The 21,145-nt window shown below is 34.4% G+C and overlaps 2 protein-coding genes across 6 annotated transcripts; both read right to left on the reverse strand.

Moving 5' to 3' along the window:
- Positions 1–374: 374 nt before the first annotated feature.
- LOC100650252 (proteasomal ubiquitin receptor ADRM1-A) lies at positions 375–5,823 on the reverse strand. 3 transcript variants are annotated; one of them, XM_048411509.1, is made up of 5 exons: positions 5,501–5,823; positions 5,247–5,363; positions 3,384–3,726; positions 3,150–3,286; positions 375–865 (listed from the first exon to the last, which is right to left on the reverse strand). In XM_048411509.1, the coding sequence occupies exons 1-5, from the start codon at positions 5,699–5,701 to the stop codon at positions 470–472; spliced, it is 1,194 nt and encodes a 397-aa protein (XP_048267466.1). In that variant the 5' UTR covers positions 5,702–5,823; the 3' UTR covers positions 375–469. The 3 variants fall into 3 exon arrangements, with proteins under 3 accessions (XP_048267466.1, XP_003400151.1, XP_048267467.1); XM_003400103.4 differs by having other exon boundaries at positions 3,150–3,316; XM_048411510.1 differs by having other exon boundaries at positions 375–697; positions 3,150–3,316; positions 5,501–5,822.
- Positions 5,824–14,531: 8,708 nt separating this feature from the next.
- Positions 14,532–20,319, reverse strand: LOC100649824 (arrestin domain-containing protein 17). 3 transcript variants are annotated; one of them, XM_048411244.1, is made up of 10 exons: positions 20,102–20,319; positions 19,875–20,000; positions 19,671–19,790; positions 19,468–19,583; positions 18,034–18,153; positions 17,745–17,959; positions 17,391–17,564; positions 16,661–16,834; positions 15,787–16,033; positions 14,532–15,225 (listed from the first exon to the last, which is right to left on the reverse strand). In XM_048411244.1, exons 3-10 carry the CDS (start codon positions 19,724–19,726, stop codon positions 15,071–15,073), a joined length of 1,257 nt encoding a protein of 418 aa, XP_048267201.1. In that variant the 5' UTR covers positions 19,727–19,790; positions 19,875–20,000; positions 20,102–20,319; the 3' UTR covers positions 14,532–15,070. The 3 variants fall into 3 exon arrangements, with proteins under 3 accessions (XP_048267201.1, XP_012170888.2, XP_048267202.1); XM_012315498.3 differs by having other exon boundaries at positions 19,875–20,319; XM_048411245.1 differs by lacking the exon at positions 16,661–16,834 and having other exon boundaries at positions 19,875–20,317.
- Between the last annotated feature and the right edge of the window lie 826 nt (positions 20,320–21,145).

Below are 21,145 nucleotides of genomic sequence, written 5' to 3' on the forward strand. Positions count from 1 at the left end.
AATAGTATTTTATTATAACCAATTAAATTTGGAAAGACAAGAATTATTTGCTAAAATTTGAATTTACAGGATGATTATATAAATTAATATTAATAGATTATATAAAATCTGTAAAGGCTAACAATTATATACATAAAAAGTATAACTACATGTATTAGTAATATGTATAAATAATATATCATTATATTAATAATATTAACTAAATACAATATATTACAAAATTAACAAATTTAATTTGAAGATCATTTTTAATTTTGATTTATTCATTAATGTTTTATTATACAAATTTTATTGGACTTGAAATTTAAAAAACCTGATATATTTACAATAAGAAGGAGAGATATATGTAAATATCATTATATTGTAACAAAGTATATCATTCATTAAGGAATTATTTATTACACATAAATGATTATAATGTAATACACATTGTATATCTTCTAAATGAAAATATTGTTAAATTCTATTTTTAATCTAAATCCAATCCTTCATCATCATCACCTTTCTTATCAGGACTAGATGCTGGTGGAGCTTGTTTAGTATTTTTGTCCTCCTGTCCTTGCTGCGTTTGTTCTTGGCCACTCTTAGCTTCAGACTCGAGAGCAGTGACGAATTCTTCAATGTTTCCACTGGCTGCAGCATTGACAGCATCTGGACCCAAGCCAAATTGACGGATGACAGGTCCCGCCTGGCCTGACTGCAAAGCAGACCAGAACATTGATAGCGCCTGGGAGAACTGGGGAGACACTAGCGTGGTACACAGGTGATCCCCTGGTGGTAAGTGCGGGCTCATTGCACGCTCCAAGCTTTCCGTTGCAGAAATTGCCGCAGGGATGACATTGGTCAGCTCAGTTGCTACTCCCCTCTGCCGGACAATAAGCTGTGCTGTAGGTGGCCGAAAACAACAAATAATCCCAGAGAAACTTCCCCAACTACTCAACAGAGCGAGAGTCTCCGACAGCCAGGAAAAGTTCATGTGGAAAAGAATATTAAATAACGAAACAACCATGCTTCTGCCCTTTGATTTTATAGTAATAGTTTTATTGGCTCTATACTGCGTTTCAACTATTGGTGGTACCACTGATTCTATGAAATGATAAAAATTAATATGTTACACAGCTAAAATTAAAAATACATAATATTTAATATATATTATTCGTTTGTTTATTGTATCTTCTCTTTTGCATATCTTATAATGGTATTAAGTAAATTAATGCAAAGCATACAAATAATAAAATAAACATATTAAGTAGACAAAAACTGTGTATGCAATTAGTATACCACATATAGTTTAATAAATTCTTCATTTGAATTAGAATCATATTAGTTCAAGAAGAAAGACACACAATATACAATTATATATTATACATTAAATGCTATCTTTTAAGATTTATAAATAATATCAATATCAATAATTTAATTAGTACACTGAAAATTTCATAGTCATAATTTATAATAACAAAAGATTTATCAGTGTTGAAAAAATAAATACTGGTTTTTACAAATTAAAAATTATCATATTTGTAATTATTTGACACATGTGTTAGTTCTGATAAATAAGTGTATAAAACATTCATTAATACCTGGCCTTGAAATTTAATAATTTATACCACGAAAAAATTTACATTAAATCAACCTTGTAATATCAAAAAATGACACATAACAGAATATATGTTGAAGAGCTGGTTAGAAAGGAAATAATTTCAAGTCATTAAACAATGAAATATCATTTCAAGTATGTTATCAAGAATACCATTCTGTTCCTGATAATGATAACAGCTGAAAGAAAAGATATAATTAATAAAAAAAGCAGATAATATATTACAGTGAACTACTGTTTAATAATTGTTGTGACTGAACAAAATGTAATTGAACAATATTGAAATATTTAATTATACAATATAAAATGCGAAATACATATTTGATAAATTGTGTGATATATAACATCAATGTGTGTGTGCAGACACGTGCGCTTGTTTGCGTGGAAGTTATCTAATCTGTATGTATAAATGTAAAGTAAAATAATGATACAAAAATCAAATATAAAATTATTATGAAACCATACTCTACACGTGGGAAATTTCTGTATTAAAAGAAAAAAAATGAAATTTTTTTATATGATTAAAATTCATTCCAGGACATGCAAAATAAGATGGATACAAGACATATTTCTAATGTCTTCTATATAACATTATGTAGTATGACAGAAAACAACATATAGCATGTTAGAAAAAAAGCTGTTAAAAATACTAGTATGTTGTACTAGTATGTTATGATAATTTATCTATTTGGCTTTATTAAACATTTGTACTGAAGCAATGTATATGTTCTTATTTACACAGAAAATGATTTCGCTCTCGAGTCGTTAATAAGCCATACAAGTGATTGATTCGATTTTAAATAATCGAAATAAAAAATGAGAGAGAAAAAGAAAATGAAACAAATATATATTATTTTATTCAGCAATTATTTTTGTAGAAAAAATTTGTATAGTCATATAGCATTTAAGATTTTCATATCTCCTTTTTGTTGCCCTAGTATTTTATATCTTTATTATATCTATTTTTCTTCTATCTGTTATAACTGTCACCAATTAGAGTATTTCAATTTTCGTTAAAACGAAGAGTATAAAAAATAATAAAGATAAAAACTTATATAGACAGTAATAGAACTACGTAAGTCTCAGAGCAATATAATATAATATTGACTACCTTTATAAATGCACATTTATTATTTTTATTATTTTTGAAAGAATATAAAGATTCTTTCTTGTTGTTGCCTTCTGTCCTATCGTGTTCTTTGTTCTAATTCTAATATATGTGTATTTCTTAAGTATAAGATTATTCTAAAGTTGTGGTTTCAATGATTGTTGTCTTTGAGTTGATTGAATAAAAAAGCTATAATAAATAAAAAAGATATACAAGATATTCTACATAAGATATTATTGAGTGCCAATGTATATTGTCATACATCATTTAATTTAGATTATTATTATTTCTGGGTATAAATTGTTAGCTGTTAAAACCTAAACATTAGATTTATATTAATATTTCGAAAACGAGGTAGTTTTATAATAATAATATTGTTGAAAAGCTGAAAATTTAGAAAAAATATGTTATATAAAGCTATGTATGGAGAAAAGATATTACCTGAACAGCGGATTCTGTTCCTGTAGGTGTTGGAATCTCTGATAAAAAGTTTTGTAGATCACTAAGTTGAATTTTGTTATTTGTATTTGTTGTTGTTGTTGTCGTCGTCGTTGTTGTTGAAGCAGGTGTTGATGTACCTGATGTTCGTGATGATGATTTATTATCACCTAATCAGAGATTTATGTGAATCACTTATACAAATTATATAACAAACTATACAATAAATATGCTTACTATTAGGTTTAGGGGAATCATTAGCAGATGATGCTGAAGATATTATTTGCGTAGCAGGTCTTACAGTACTTGTAGTAACTCGAGTCGATGCAGTTGTTGTAGATGTTCTAGTACTTTGCACACCTTGAGGTCTATTCATTGTACCCAATAAACTACCTAAACCAATTTGGCCTACACCACCAAATAATTGCATTAACTGCTGTTGTGACATATTATTTAATAAATTTTGCAGATCTCCTTCTGGATTTGTACTACCACTTCTTTGTGATCCAGGAGTTGGTGGATTGTTAAGAACTTCATTAATTTTTCTACAATATTCTTCATCTTTGTCTGTTTTAAGATCCTGTATAAAAATGAGGCATGTAACATTACCTACTTACTAAAATATCTTATCAACTTTTGTGGAATTACTATATCTTTTCCTAAACTACACAAAGTACATACATATATTTTTTATGATATACCTATATATTTTAGTTACTTCATAACACATTCTACAATATTTTGTAATTAATGTTATATTTTATTACAATCTATAATATATATAAATATATATATTTTGTATAAAAATATTATTACATTCTTATTTATATTTGAAATCTAATACTACTTCTAGTGGTAATGAGCGAAAGTCTAAGGTAAGAATAATGATAAATAAATAAATAAACAAAAGATAATACACTTTATATAATTTTTAATTTAATTAATTATCGATTTAATAATTTTGGATGAAATGATTTTACACGTGTCATGCATATGTTATTGTACATAACCTATTATATGTACATAGAGTGTTTCGTTTAATTGGAAATGGTAGTATATCTCACGAGAGATTAAAATTATCAAAAAAATATTTTAACAAAAGTTGTTTGGGTTGGAAAGGGGCATCATATGGTGCAAATTATTTTTTTGCGGATCGTATAGTGGAGGAGATTTTAGGTACAACTTCATTTTTTTGAATGGAATCATATATTTTGTAATATTCTAATCGATCCACCTTGGTGTTCCCTATAAAAAGGTGTTGATCTATATATGTCAAAAAACTATATATCTAATATATCAAATCTATATATGTCAGTTTAGCAGATATTTAAAATTTAATTTGTCATATGAAAGACAAAGAAAGACGCGAAACGGTTATCTTTTGTTTACATTGTAACATATGAAAAATAAAAATAACATAAACAAGAATATTGTCTTGCGTCTTTCCTTGTCTTTCATATGATAAATTAAATTTTAAATATCTACTAAACAAATAGTTTTTTGACATAGATAGGTTAATATCGTTTTATAGAAAATGCCACGGTGGATTGATTAGTGCATTAGCACATATATGGTCTCATTTAAAAAACCACAGAATTATTCTACTACTCAACCTGCAAAAAGATAATTGGCTATACAACTTTCATTGAAACGTTTTTTTTGATAATTTTAATTCTTTGTGAGATATTCTATCATATCCAGTATACAAAATACCCTGTATAATATAATACATGTTTAAAATATATTAGTTATAAGAACATATATAACAATTATAGATAGGTTACTTTTAATTGTAAATAAATATTAATCTTCATATATGCTATTAGAAAGGTATTACTGTAAATCAATGAACAAATAAAAATATTTTATATAAAAGTTTCATATATAACATGTAAAGTTTCTTAACAAGTTCCTTATTAACTAAAAAATTTACCTAACAAGTAATTTATAAATATTGAAAAAATAATCATTTTGTCTTTGTTATTTTAAAAATTACACCTTTTTTATTCTCTTCATAAATACTAACTTTCTATAATATAATTTGTACAAAATATAAACAAATGTATGAAATTTAATATTTAACATTAAAACCCATCTTACCTGAAGCCAAACAAAGAATTTTTTGTTCGATGATTTAAATCGTAAGAGGTATACTCTTCCAGTTTTACATTGGGGAACATGTTTAAATTCACAATCATCAGGAAAAATAATCAGGTCCTATAAATAAATAAAGAATATCGATAAGATGATTATAGAGAAATCTAAACAAAGTTTGAAAGAAGTATATCAATTTTACAAATAATAAATATTTTTGAATTATAATGAATTTTAAAGATAATAAAAAATATCTTTACATCCTCAACATATCCTGACACACGATCTTTCCAACAAAAATGCATTAATGAATCATCAGATTGATAAACGTAAAGCTGTCCTTTTCGAATATCTGGATAAACCATCTTTCCCTTCATAGTCATTTTCCCTGCTTTAAATTCCACCAAATTTTTAGGGGTTCCGCGTGAAGCATTATTTCCAAATAAGGCTCCTCCTGACATAGTTGATATTTCAAACACCTTGTTTTGATAAATATATTAAAAACTCTACACGCGGTTAATTTACTTTTCACGGCGCGCTGATGACACTGCACTTTAAAATGGCGTGTCAGAAGATTTCCTATCTTACATAGAATTCTCAAACATATGCGCCACGTAGTGGCGAACTTGATAATTGTGTTTACATTCAGATTTTATCGACAGAGCATAAACAGTCAGATTATCTATATTTTTATATCACTAACATGGTACAGGATAAAGGTACAGGATCATAGGCATATGAAAATGGAGTGAGTGATCGCACTGAACAAACGATATAGGAATAGAAAGAGAACGCTGCACTCCTTGTGTCCTTGTCTAATAACGCATTGTCTAATAACATACATAAATATGCAAGTAGTAAATATGCAAGTTTAACAACCATTAACGAGTGACATTAGCGTGCAATACTACGTATACAATGTCAGAGAGGAAATTTTCTCTTTAACAGTATACATGATACCAGAGAGTGGTAGAGAGTTTCCTCTCTGATGATACGTATCTGAGTAATCTTCGTCCTGGTGGCAGAAATAGGAATTAAAATTTAAAATTATATCATTTCGCGCGGTGTTATATTGAAAGGAGGAAGCAGCTTCTAAGAGCTTGTTATAAAAGTGAAAAATTTAATATACCACATCAAGTTATTGCTTCAAAATGGTGAGAATCTTAATTTGGTTCATTTTATATTCATAATCTAATAAAATTTAGAGCGATTTGTTGTTTTTGGTTGCGAATAGACGATTATTAGTATTCAATCAAGGTCATACCTACATTGAGAAAGAATCGAGAACCAATATATTATTATTACCTATCGTAATTGATTATAATATCAATTACGGTAGGTAATAATAAATCGTAGTTGTCATTTCGATTTCGTTTCAATAATTTCTCTCAATAGCTTCTTCTGGAGCTCAAGAATAATAAGTACTTTTATAAATAAGTATTTTTGTATATTGTATTCTAATTTATCTTATTCTTGATATTTTGTCTAAATCATTATTAAGTAAAAAGTAAAGATGATTGATAATTTCAAAAGTTCTATCTTTTTCTATTGAAATAAAATCTTTAAGTTTTAATATTGGATTATAAAATAAAAATGTTTAACATACATCAGAAATTATTAAACTGCTAGATTTCTGAATATGAAACTATTATATTAGAGTTGAAATAGAATTTTTGTATTTATTAGAATTTTAAATTTAGTAATGTTTTATCTTCTACTATCTTCTTGCATAATTAATGCTATGTGTTTAATAACGAATTGTGATATTTCATGTTTTGTTACAGATTTCTTATAAACTGCATTTCTTTATATTTTCTAGCAAGAACTTCAAAAGTCAAGCATGTAAGTATCTTTGCAATTGTATTCTTCACAGTTTGCTTTCCATGATATTTGTTGTTATCAAGATATCAACCTCTATTAACATTTAACATATTAACAATTATTAATATACAAGTCTAATAAACAACAATCTTTAATTATCTTAAATAATTTGAATAATCAACATTATGTATTTAAAAACAAATTATAATATTCTTTATTTTATGATAGACTTTTCTCAATCTCTATTTTTATCCTTTATGCTTGATGATAAACATAAAATTATGATGAAAGATAAAAGCTTTTCATTACGAATATAATCTTATTCGTACTCGCTACTGAATATTGTCTTAAATATGTTTTCTATTCCTCAATTTCATCAATTTGACTGTTTGAATACGCTAAATTTGCGCGCGCTTGTGTATACAAAACTCGAACGCTCTTATTGGCTCAATATATTGTCAAAGTCAAATCAAGCGTGCCTATTGGTGCAGAATATTCTCAAATGAAACTGATCGTTGTTCCTATTGGCGTAATATATTGTCACGTCAAATGGAGCTTTGCTATTGGTGTGAAATATTCGAAAGTCATAGTTTCGCGGAGAATCGTGCTCTATCATTGTATGTTGTTATTAGTATTTTCATTTCGAATTCATCAGCACTTCTACACTTCTATCCGCTTCATTTAAATAGTATGTTCGTATTTAATTATTTATTAATTATAATCTCAGTAAAATTAAGAAATTTTCTTTTATTTCCATCGCTGATTGTGTACTTGACAAGTTACAATCATCGATAGATCATATTATTGGTTTTTGAGGCAGAATCGATAATTCGAACTAATACGAAATGGACGACACAGATGATTAATAAACAATTCGTTGGTTTTCCATGCAGATTTCGCAATGATTAACTTATTATAACAAAGCAGACTCAAGAATGTAAGTATCTCTGTATATTGTATTCTAATTTAAGAGCAAATGTCATATTTAACAGCAAATTATAATATTCTATGTATTGCTATAGTTCTTTCCATGATGGGACTGCATGGCTCCTCTTTGATGACGGTCTTCACAGCATCGGTAGTCACCGACCATGTTCCTCCCATCTTATCGTGAGTCGCATGCATTTTTGTTCCTCTGGTCACTCAATCATGTCGTAGGATGAGAGGTCCGAATCGGCACGGGTGACTGGTTGTATTACGTAGATTTCTTAACGAGCATAGTAACCGCGGGTATTTATTATACTCGTGAGTAATAACATTTTCTTTTCTGTGTCTTATTTATTAGTTCAGGATAGGTCTTCTTGCACATCGCGTTTTTTAATATTAGTGATGATGCATTAATCATTGACACAAGTGTGGTATTAATATTGATAACTAGTTTATGTATGCACGAGTGAAAATGACAATTTGTATTCATTATACATATATATTTGCTTATAAAACCAGAGTGCATGCATTCAATATAAAGATAAAATATCCATACAAGCATACGTATGTAATGGATAAATGAATATTGAAATAAATAACATCAGACTGACTTAAGTATTTTGTAGTGAAGAAGTCTGACACCCTCAGACTTCGTTATTTTGAGAAATTGCAATTGCGATTGAAATTATTATTGCTATTAATATTTACGATACTTACTACATATTTAATTTAATTTTACCTCCTGTTTTACTATAATATGGAATAACTTTATTATTTATATAATCGCTGTTCTATAAAACATATAGACAGACAAAAGCATGTATGTATATATGTACTTGGCTGGTATTTACTGTCATCAGTTTCAAAAAATGAGATTATCCAACAGTTGGACACGAAGGGACGAAGAAAGGAAAGTGTGCGATGGCACACCACCGAGGCATCCATCACAATTTTCGGCGGAACATGGAGAAGTTATAAATCCTCTTCATCCGTGATGCGTGAGCTTCGAGTATGCAAAAGTTGACTTCATCGCCGATGTCGCTCAAGTTGATGCACTCTGGATATGATAAAGCTGACTCCTAATTCAGCCGGTAGGTAGCAAAGTAGAGATCGACAGCGGGGAAGGGTTGCAAAGAGAGAGAGAGGGGAGAGAGAGAGAGAGAGAGAGAGAGAGAGGAGTAAATGGTCAGAATGGGGAGAGAGGGAAATAAGCCCCGTTAAGCCTATGAATGCTCGTCGAGCGCCGATAACAGAATTACTGCTGAGGGCTGTTTACACCGGGGCTAGTGCAGCCGCGCCGAGCGCAGCTAATTGTTTTAACCGCCCGTACTTAACTATGCGGCTCAATAAGTCCCGGATTTATGTAGCCACCTACGAGGGCCATGGTACAATGACTGTTTTAACGAAGCGACCAACGATAATACTCGACAATCCCGCGAATAAAGATTGCAAAATGTCCAAGATATCCGAAGGTACGATAAATGAACATAGCGTGTGACAAATAATTCGACGATTCTCCGATTTAACGATTCAACGACTCGACCATTTAATAACTTGCAATTCCGAAGCGAGTGTCATTGAATCTTCGCGTTTTGAAATCTGAGTAGGTGAACTCGCGACGTTGATAAGTATAACAGATGGAAAGAACGTTTACTGGACGAGGAATAAATTTACAAAGATAGTTGGTAACTTGAAATATCAAAATATCTTTTAAGTTGTCCAGGAAGCGGAAGTCTTACCAGCATTTAGCGTTCATTAGAGGGGCTTTAAAAGTAAAGATACCTTGAAGAGTAGAGCAAAGAGGCATCGATCTTACGGTTTTCTCAAAGCGGTGCTACGTCTGTAAGGGGATCGAGTAATTGAATAAGCGCGAACCAACGATAGAAACGTCTTCCTTTTTCAGGATGGAAAGTGCGAGGGTAATAAGGTCAAAAGTGATTTACCTTGGTAATTCGTGCCGGTAAGACCTGTACAGACGTTTTAATCATGCGCCCGTAAACTCCGACTAGTTCCTTTCGTTGTGTAACGTTTTCATGCGTCTTTAGAGAATTATGCACAAAAAGACGCTTTCAGGGGGCAAGGGAAGGATGGACAAGATTTAAATTCGCCGCTGAACAGACGGTTTTCCCGGGGGTAAATGAGAACGTGGGTCGCGGTACTTAGTCTTCGTGGAAACGTTTGTGATTCTCTGAGGGTCGACCATTGAAATTCAAAGGAAACCCATTGGCTGAGGGTGTACAAGTTTCCGCAGCGCTCTTGGCTAGTATCACGCGACGAACCATCTTTCTTCTTATCTTTTTTCGGTCTTTCGACTTTCAACTCTAACCGTATCCAAGCCATATAATCGGAAAAATCTAGCGATCGTGAATTAATTCTAGTCAATACTGGATATCTCCGGATCGTAGGTAAACACAGCAGTTGCGTTGGATTAAAGTCGGGCGATGGCGATAAATAAATTCTATTTGAAATTGATGTTGCTTATCACGTAAAATACAGAATGGTATAAGTTAAAGCGATACGCTTTAAAATTAAGTAACTTGACTTAAACCGTCGCGGATAAACTAAGTACCATAGATACTGTTCGAGAATTTGTTCGTTCGAGAATTTGTTCGTTCGAGAATGTTTATTCAGTTGAAAGTTTATTGGGAAATTATGCAGTAAGTTTAGTCAGGTGTAGGATCGATCGCAGACACTTGATAGGCCTATAACGTTCGATTTCTGGAATCTTTGGAGGAATTAGGACATGTTTGTCGTTGAATACACGAGTGCAAAGTCATTAATTGTTGATACAGGCACTTTATCAGTTTCATTTGTAAAGGTGGATACAGTAGAATCTCGATCAGCCGAGTTGATCCGTATCGGGCCTTTTTCGGATAATCGAAAAACCCGGATAATATGGAAATCGCATAATCGCATAATAAAATCATAGAAAACATTTTGATAATGTTTAAATTTAGGTTTAATTAATTATTTAACCCGGTGAAAGTTTGATTGAATGCTTTCGAAACATCTGACCATCTACACTTTGCTCTTCGCGTTAAAATTTCATAAAATGAAATATTTATGAATATGAAATGAATGCGAAATAATAATGTGAAATTCGACGTGGGATAGATCGTCGTCACGATTATCCACGTGGAGTTTATTATAAGTTAACTAATGAAACGAAGAAAAAGTGAAGCATCGATTCGCTGTATGATGTATAGATATAGCTGCATCAAGGAGAATGTCATCGTCGTGAGTGTTTTCATTGGTAACTATCCGCCGTGTGTGTATACGTAACAAACTCTGATTGGAGCAAATCCACGTAAACTCGTCTCCTGCCAGGGGCGCTGCGGGAAATTCAGAGGAAACTTTATCGTTCGGTTGGCAAGTGCCAACATTGCACGCTACCTTGAAAGCCTTCATTGTATTGCAAACCCGATTTTCAGAGTCTACAGGCTCGAAGAAAAAAGTAAGCAGCCGGGTAGGAGTGAGTGCATTGCCTGCTTACCTCATGAAGGATTACCCTTCAATTTTTCCAAAGAGCGCAACTCCCGCGTTTTCGGTTCAATCGACTCGTTACCTTTTGAAGGTTACTCATACATTATTTTATTCTCATTGTAAATCTTCCATAAAATCGAAACCGAAACTTCTACATAATTCTTCTATATTTTCGCATGGAAATTGAATTACTGTTCTATACATTTATAGCGTTTTACGAGAATTTCGTGCGAACAAAATTGGAAGCTTCGCTATATATTCGATGAATAAACCTTTGATCGACGAAGAATTACTAGACCTGGCAATGCTTTTATCTTTCATTTAGCTCTCGTCGTATCTTTTCGTTGATTTCCAGCAAACGCGGAACTACAGAGTCTGGTCTACCTATAATTTGGTTTCAGCGGTGAGACAAAGTCGAATTTTCTGAAAGAATTTTTCTAGTTAGACACGAGAAATTTCAAATGCTGGGCGAGCGCCAGTCCTTTGCGGAAGCTCGTTCTTGCGACAGCCGATGGTTGTAACACCGGGTTCTACAAAAGTAGTACGAACTTTTAATTAGGTGCACACTCTGACGCTGTGACTTGAACATAAGGGTATATCGAGGCGACCTGACCTCGCTAAAGATCGATTAGCCGCTGTACGACGAGCTTTCGTTTCTTCGTTTGCCTGAATAGGGTTGGAAGTGTAATGACTGATTAGAAATTAATTTTCTAGACCGCCTTGTAATACTCCTTCTGATTGCAAAATTAATTATAATCAACGGACTTGCCGTTAAATATAACAACTCCATCGTAATACGAGCTTCACGTACATTAATTATTTAATAATCGTTCGGAAATTATGATGGACAATTTCCTGAGGATATCTATAGATAGAGAAAAGATGTATTTTCAATTGGTTATCGTAAAAAATACACATATTATTACGAATATAATTGCACGAATAGAGCAAGCACAGAGATTTTTAAGCTGAAGCATGCGGTTTCGTGAATTATTTCACGAGGACAGGTAACGGTAACGTGATTGCGAGTTAGATCGGAAAAATTAAAAGGAAAGACCGAGCTGGTTTACAAGGAACTTCAATTTTCGTGAATTTCACGTCGCTTGGTCGATGTTACAAGCCAGGAACGTTTAATCACTACGAAATTAGGATAACCTCGTGCTGCAGTGTCGTGATTAAGCCGAACCTCCAGACTTGGCCACCTATGATGTGGTCTTTCAAAGTAGATATACACACCGTGGTGGAGGAAGATGCAACACAAACGAAGGAGAACAGAGGAAGACGAGGAGCATTTGCTAGACAGCGCGTCCGTAATCAAAGAGCCACCATTGCCATATCGAAAGCTCACAAAGTTGGAGCTTCCCTGCCAATTTCGTCATCATCTGTTGCCAACCGCAAAATCAAGAAGCTGATAGGGTTATACACCCTGTCGAATCCGGCCTAGAGTATAGCAATTTCACGACATCGAATTGCATGTAACGTATCTTGATAATATATGGAGCTCAATGCAAGTTCGATGCAATTAGTGACAGATTTCTTTAGAAACTGTTTTCCACGGAACGAACGCTTCAATTTTATATTAATAATTAACCGTTACTTAAAACGAACGTTTGTTGCCATCTTGAAACTCTAATCAAATTTTATCGTTTGAAACCTTGAAATGTTTCCCATTTTTAGAAAGAACAAACGTTTTCACGCGAGTGAAATATTTGGTTATGTCCGACACAATTTCACGTGTCTCTCTTGTTGATTTTTTCACAAATCTCTCCAGTGGAGTAAAAATTTTCACTATTTTTTAATAACAACATAGATTGTAAAACGTCACTTTTGTAAGTATTCCGAGTATTTAAATAAAACTTAAATTGTTAATCTCGTTGCGATCATCGCCTTGTCTCCTATAGTATCTTCTCGTCCAAATATTTTCTATTCTGTCGCGTAAACGATAAAGTATCGATTAAATTACAAACTAATAAATTTTCTACGATTTCGTGAAAGAAGGAAGCTCGAATAAAAAATATAGAGCAAAGAGAGGCGTAACAAAGAGCATTCGTAACCTTCGGTATTTGTCAAATTCGGTGGCAAGTTATAGTCGCAGCATCGAACGCGGCATTTTTATTTATTCCGTTGAATACGAGCTACGATCAGAGTAAATCCCACGGTACAACGAATAGATACGATTTTTCATTTGCGTTTTTTTTTTCTCTACTCGTCGGGTCTTGTACACCGTTTATTCGCCACCTGTACCAACCGCCACTCTCTGTAATTGCATTTCCACGACGATCGATGCACGTTATTGTTGAATCACGCATTAACAACGTCATTAATTCAAGCGTGCGACGTGAACGAGACCGTTCGCCCGTACATACGTTGAGAAGATTACGAAACGGTAAGCTGGTACCGTTTAATGATTCGTATGAATGCCGCGCGATGCGTCAAATACATTTTTCGATTTTCAGCAATCTCTCACGCATTCGTCTCGGTTTATTTAAAGCACACGTATATCATTTTAATGAAAGGAAAAAGTATACAGGCGCGTATTTATTTGATGAGAGAAAAGAGCGAGAAAACTCGCAGGTTTTTCAATCGTATTAAAGCTGATAGAAGTTTTTAAAGATGATTTTCGACGTGTATAAGAATATCAGCAAATTTGCGTTTTATTATCAGTCGTTAGTCTTTCCGTATTTGCTAATATTGAAATTGATTCCACCGAGTATTTCGTTATTATGAATATTCATATTACCATTTATGGTTGATTTATATTTAAAGCACTCGATTAAATTTTCACTATTTAAAATACGCTTATTAATATCGTTGCACAATTAATAAGTAATTTTCATTTCATATATAGTATTCTTTTCGCTTATGCCACTCTTCAGAAACGCTACCTCCTCAACGCTTCTATCAACCCATTTAATTTAAAACGTTCGTGGAACAAACACGATACAATTTTGAATTATCAAAAAATACATTATATGAAATTAATTCGTATTAATGTATTTGATGTTTTTCCATCGGGAGAGGGAAAGAACATAGGACGGGGAATTAATTTTTCAACGAAACTCATCGAGAATGTTTTCATTGAACATTAAAGCAATACGTGTTTAGTTGTTTCGCAAACTTCGTTTCGACGATATCCGATGTTGCACGGCCTGACAATTATTATAGAATTACTTTGCCCGCAAGTTATCTCGCATGATTAAGGAATTTAATTAGCTGCGTAGGTTGGTCCCAACGGATTTTCATATCTCACTCGATGTTTCTAATGATGCTTTTTTTTTTTTTACTATTTTTCCCTTCTTTTCTTTCGTATGTAGGAAATAAAAAATCAAAGGCAAGAATCGAAGGCAATCGGTCGATCGATAAAGCACGAAAATGGACGTAAAATTCACGCGTACACTTTTGTGCACGCCTCGGTTAAAATGTATACAATTTCTGGAAAGAACAATTATTTTTTACTTTCAACGATGCATCACAATTTTCTTCTTCTTCTTCAGCGATCCGTTGCGGACACCGCTAACAAACGGCGAATCCTTGGACGAATAATTAAGCAAGCTTCTCCCTCTTCCTCTCTTTTTCTAGTTACGAAGTCAAGCACTTATCTAACGGTCCTTCTTCTGCGATGATTCGAACGTGTACACGCGATACATAGGCGAGTATGGCTTGACCTCTCCGTCGCTGTCACCATCGTCTCCCGTGGGATCGTCTCTGTCCGGTTTCGAGGATCGATATATTTGACTTTTCTCGTACAGCGGCACTGTTGGAAGAAACATACAGTTTAGTTTTGCTAGTCCCGCTAGAACTACTTGGTAAATAAATGGATAGAGAAACTTGGCAATGAGTTGGTTTTAGTGGATAATGGATGAGGTTGTGATGCAAGTAAGTGTTTGTCGAATAGAATTCTCTATTGTAATTCTCGATTGCAAATATTCTCTTTAGATCGTAACGAAGATGGAAGAGATTTCTTCGTTCTATTCTTTTCGAATTCTACCTTTAAGGAATTATCGAGAATTCTTCCTTCAAAAATTGACGAAATTGAGATTAGGATCGTTCGTTTATTCTTATTACGATCGAGATTTCAAAATGTCACCGATTATTTAAAATACAAAGATCAGTGGCTGGACGAGCGACAACAGGTTTGGCCGGAATTTCAGTGAAACTTTTAATTGCGAAAGACAAGGTGGCTACCGTGGCTTCCAACTGACCAGAGATATTTACACTCTTGAGCAGGAGAATAATGTAAACCAACTGGTAGTTTCCGCAAATACCGGTAATTAACATGTAGCAGCTGTATATTGTGTAACGGAGCAGTACGTACAAGACAAACTTGGTTTCGCAGTTTCCTCTCTCTCGATGTTTTTCAACGGCGGCGTGTCGTTGGCGTATTCTTCCGTAGCCATAGTGCACGGGGGATGAAATGAAAAAGCTTCCGTCACGTCGGCTGTTTTTTGTGGAATTTCGTAATTTTGAAGTGGCACAGTGCCGACTACTATATTTGTTCGCAGTTTCAAGTTCTTCTGAAACATTCTGTAGTACCACTCGCTCACGTCTACGCAGGCCTCGACCTTTCGAATAAAGAGCGTAAAGAAAAAGTAGTATGTACTTGGTTTGCACGTACCATTGGCAAACACGTATTGAAGCTACGTTTTTAACGATCTGATTAATTTTAATGAGAATTCTTTTATTGTGTCCACTGACCGAAGAGAATCTTGTATTTGTGAAAGTTAACGACGAATTGGAAACCTTGCTGCATCGAATTTTTATATTTTAAGAGAAACTTTGGTAAAAAATTGAAAAGAGAAATAAACCGCGTTATGAGAACGATTCTGTTATACTTTCCTCGTACTCGAACAACTTTTTCACGATAAAAAATTTGAACAACTTGAAAGAAGAATAGCAGAATTAACAATGAAACATGGAAGATAGTAAAATGTAGGGTATTATAAGAATTTTACTATTCTCCAATTAAATCATGATCGACTATTTGTTTGGATACTAGAAACAACGATTACGTAATGACAGGACGAATTGGTTTGCGAAAAGTAGGAATGAACACTACGTATAGTTTCTCTGATGGTACAAAATACCAAGATAAATTTGTATGGAAATTAGGTTCTTTCGATAATTGTAAACTTAGCTCATTTTGATTTTACGGTCGAACGCAGACAGTACTAAATTTGAGACAGTCTCACTTTAAGCGTGTATAGAACGTCGATGATGTTGCAGTGGATCATCCCGGTGGGTGGTACTGCAGGAACGTCAAACGTGACATCGTACGTATCGGAGTCTTTATTAACGGGCTGTTCTACTTCTACTACGATTTCTTTGTGCTTACGCGACTTTTCCGTCGAACGATAAGACACCACCTAAGAAAATATGCATCATTTAAAACAACCGATGGGAGAATAAAAATGTAATAAAAGAAACACATCTCGAGCATGACCCACATACTTTTACCGCAATACGCTGCGTGAAAAGGTGCTGCTTTCAAATAAAATTCGATGAAAAAACTTTTTCACGGTGCAATTGGTACTAATCTAAAATAAAACTATTAACTACGATATTTACTACAAAAATAAGGAAATAACTTGCAGCATGCCATAAAAAGAAGAGATACGTTTAAGAGGATATTCTACTGTTCTTGTAACACGTACTCTTATACGGTTTCTTTGGCATTTCTCTCCTCTGGCAATTTCTCCTTATAAAAAACTCATAGGATCTTATCTTTACTCATGTCTTGGTAACATTTACAAATTTGTTTAGAGGAAAAAAGAAAATTGAAATTGATGTTGGCAATTTTGAAGACGGTGCTTTGCATACTACGTACTTTTAAAGCTGTATTCTTCGAAGGAATATAAAGAAATGTTAAAGAACTACGGTAGAATATCCCAATTACGTTACAGTTATACAGAAAGAGTATACTTTTTTAAAAACGACTCTGATTTTCGTAACGACGACGGTGGTGGGATTCGTCACGACAATCTTAATCGGTATAGTCTGGCCAGGCACGTAACCACGAACTGGAACAGTCATGGACATGCTGATCGGTTCCGTTTGGCCAATATACATCTTGGATTGTTTGATACTTATTGGCAACTGAAACGATCGTTCATATCGTTGAAATTTTTAAACGGCGTCGGTCTTGGGCTGAACGTTCTCTGGCATTAACGAAGCGCAAGAGCGAGTCGTTAATTCGAGAGCGCACTGTCTGGTTGCGCCTGAGAAACGAAATCACATCGCAAAAGCAATATCGTTGGCTGTTAGATTTCTACTCACGGGAGCGAGAGGATCGCGATTAAGGTCAAGAATGGGTGCCACCGTGAATGGAATAATATTGGTGGAAAACCGATAAATGGTCGTTACGTCCAACAATGCCCTAATCGAGTACCGTACTCGTCCGTATCGGCCCTCGAAGCTGCACGGCAAGTTCTCTGGTAGCGTTAGGCTGAACGGGTAGACGCCTCCAGTTATCATAATCTTTTCTTTGCCATCTACTCGTGACGAGAATCTGTTAATCCAACATCCTGGTACTCGTGTTCCAATCACTACCATCTCGTGTACTTACCGCCAGCAAGATACGTCTCCACGTGAAGATAATTCTCGAACGCCGAGAACTTACGTCGAATTCCAGCCGATCGATCGGTAAAATACACCTGAGCTTCTCCCTTGCATTTAAGTCTAATTCCTGTATGCGGGAAGGATCAACTTACAACGATACTATGACAAAAAGTTCATCATTAAATGTACTTGTACTATTTTGATTGGCGCATATGAAACGTTGTCTCTTTAATCTTCTAAATATTACAACCGATAAGAAACGAAATGAAAATTTTCTGAAACGCTTAACGTTTAATATACGCGTCTTGAAATAAATTTCTTCTCCTTTCTCTACTTCTTCTTCTTCTTCTTCATTATGGAGTAATTAACGACAGGACAAAATGGATTAAATTCAAATTTCAGAGAAACGATATTTCATATGCAAATTAACTAAAATCCTTGTTGGAAGATAGTAATGGAAGCTACTAATTATAATACATGTATTTTAATATAATGAGAAGCCAAATACTTTCCAATACAAATTCTATGGTTACCAGATACGTTTCTCTATTTGCTACGTATTCCTAGATTCAAGTAAGAAATTATTTAAATACTCGTTAGACGTAATGAAGTAACAGCTAGAATTAGCAAACATTGAAAAGGTGGAAAACGTGCAAGAAACATGTTCGTATTTTACTAGGAACAGTGTATTAGACACGGCTTAACGATTTCTTCGGTACAAGAAAAGTCAGTCGTGAACGTACGAGAGACTCTTCCTGCGTTCTATCTATCCACTCTGCGAGCGTTCCTGCAATACCAGAATCACGTGGTAACATCGTCTGGGGTGACGTATACAGAGCGGTGGTAGAGTCTTTTAGGTCACCCGTTATGCAACACGATCGATGACACATTTGGCACACGTTCGACTCGAACAGAGAAGAAATTTTTGTGATTGCGAAGCGACAACAAAGGTAAATATCGCGAAAATAAATACGAAGTTAGTCGTGGCTCGTTACAATGAGCCAATCGAATATCTTGTTGCGAGGTGCGTTCCCTCTATCTATAGCACGGCAGGGTCGGCTTTCGATACATCGGAGGCAGTAGAGGAGATAACGTGACAGACACGATCAACCAGCGAAACTTAAAACTATAGTTGTCTCGTTCTCTGGCCAAGTTATCTGACGGTCGGTTCCGTTGAGATTAATTTCGATGCCGCATTGCAAACGATATCAGTGACGATCTGCTCTCTCTCTTTCTTTCTGTTTGTTCACGAATATCTGATAAATTTCAAAGTACACTCTGCCATTTTTGACGAGAACAACTTTCTTTGGAGAAAGCGTGGTTCGAAATATTTTCTTCGGTCGAAAGAGTTTGCGCTTCGCAACAGTTAAAGTCATAGAGATTCAGTTTTCTTCGGAATTAAATGAAATGTCGTTTTTAGATAGTCTTGGCGGTAGCTTACCTAAAGCACTTGTTGGTTCATCCAGATCTAAGCGTACGTTCCCTGAAATCTGATTTCCGCTGTAACAGACCTTCTGAGGATGGTCGAGAATGACCTCGATACGTTGGAAGCCAATACTAACCGCAGTGAAACGTATATAAAAAAAAAAACAGTAATTTGTAAAACGATTCATTTCACCATACTTAATTATCTTCGTTTTCTACCTTTTGGAGAGCGTGGCAGCAATCGACCGATCGGTTTCAGTTTCTATCTCATCCATCTTGTAGCACGTGTATACGCAGCTGTTTAAATTATTTTCAACTCATCAGCGATTCAAACTTTCTCTAAATCAATATAAACACTTTTAATCTAAATTATATAAATTAGAGTTACAGATTCTCTCGCACTTTACACGAATAAATACATACGAGAAAATCACTTTTAATAAGATATTATTCACTGCACACGATCACACTTTGAAAACGACGTTCATCCCCTTCGCGCAGACGTACGTATACTCCATCGATATTATCTTTCCACTAGATTCCTGTCGACTAAACGTTTCAACCAGATGAATATCGTAGACGGTAGACGATCACGCCACGACGTGGAAAAAAACAGAGTTGCGAGCGTGCGAAAGGCTAGTTCGACTTACGGGTTAAGGGCGCACAGTGAGATGTTTGTTGACAAGATTCCAAAATTGCGGCGAATCGTCGGCGACGCATGCGTCAATCGGTTCGCCAATATCGTGGCGACATTCTGTCACGTACTGGAGAACAACCTTTGCTCTTTCACTTCCTCCGATTCGGGTAATCGGAGGATTCTCATTGAGCTGTGAAAGCCATTCCTCGCAGGTAGAATGCACGCCGCAGTGGCGTAACTCTGAATTAAGGACAGACAGCGGTAATAAGGGCACCCGTATCGACCATTCGAGGATCACCTGGCCAGCAAGTGACTACTTGCAGCGTTTAAATTCTGCCGCATCGCTGCCACTTTTCTGTCGTCGCCCGTGATACACCACTCTCGTTCCTCTCGCAGCGAAGATATCACGCGAAAAAGATCGGACAAGACAGCTAATTCTTTTGCGCTCCGGGTCGGTCTTTTGACGAATTTCTGGAACGTGTGCTTAATGGACTGTGCCCTTTTTCGTTTGCGATACTCTCGTCGTGTTGTATCCGGTTGAAGCGGTCACACGAAAAGATTTCACGAAATGGGTCATATATTTTTCCTCTGTTTTCCCTTTGTTGCAAGTATCAACCGTGCGACGAACGCTTTTTCTTTTTTCGTTAAGTTAAGGTCGAAAAGTGAATAAATGTTAGGAAATTTTACACAGAAGTTGAGGTCTTACATATACATTTTGCGAATATTAAAATCGATATCAAGATAAATTCAAAGACCTTATTAAGAATTGTCTCGTTGAAAAAGTCAGGAGGTTACTACGTGATCTGAATTTATGATGCAACGATGCGTGATCTTTTAGTTATTTTCTAGGTAAAAAATTTACATATGCTTTTTTCCTACTTGGTCTCGAATTTCTTAGTTTCCTCTTCCGTTTTATTCTTGGTTCGGGTTTCGGCAAAATTCAGAAAATAATTTCGTGCGGTTCTCTCCACTTTCTTCCTTTCTACGATAGTAATTACTCTATTAGAAATTCACGAAAGTGGTTTCACGTAGGAACTACAGAATTGCGGAATAGTTT

Source organism: Bombus terrestris, chromosome 13 (assembly GCF_910591885.1).
Source record: "Bombus terrestris chromosome 13, iyBomTerr1.2, whole genome shotgun sequence".
Lineage (NCBI taxonomy): Eukaryota > Metazoa > Arthropoda > Insecta > Hymenoptera > Apidae > Bombus > Bombus terrestris.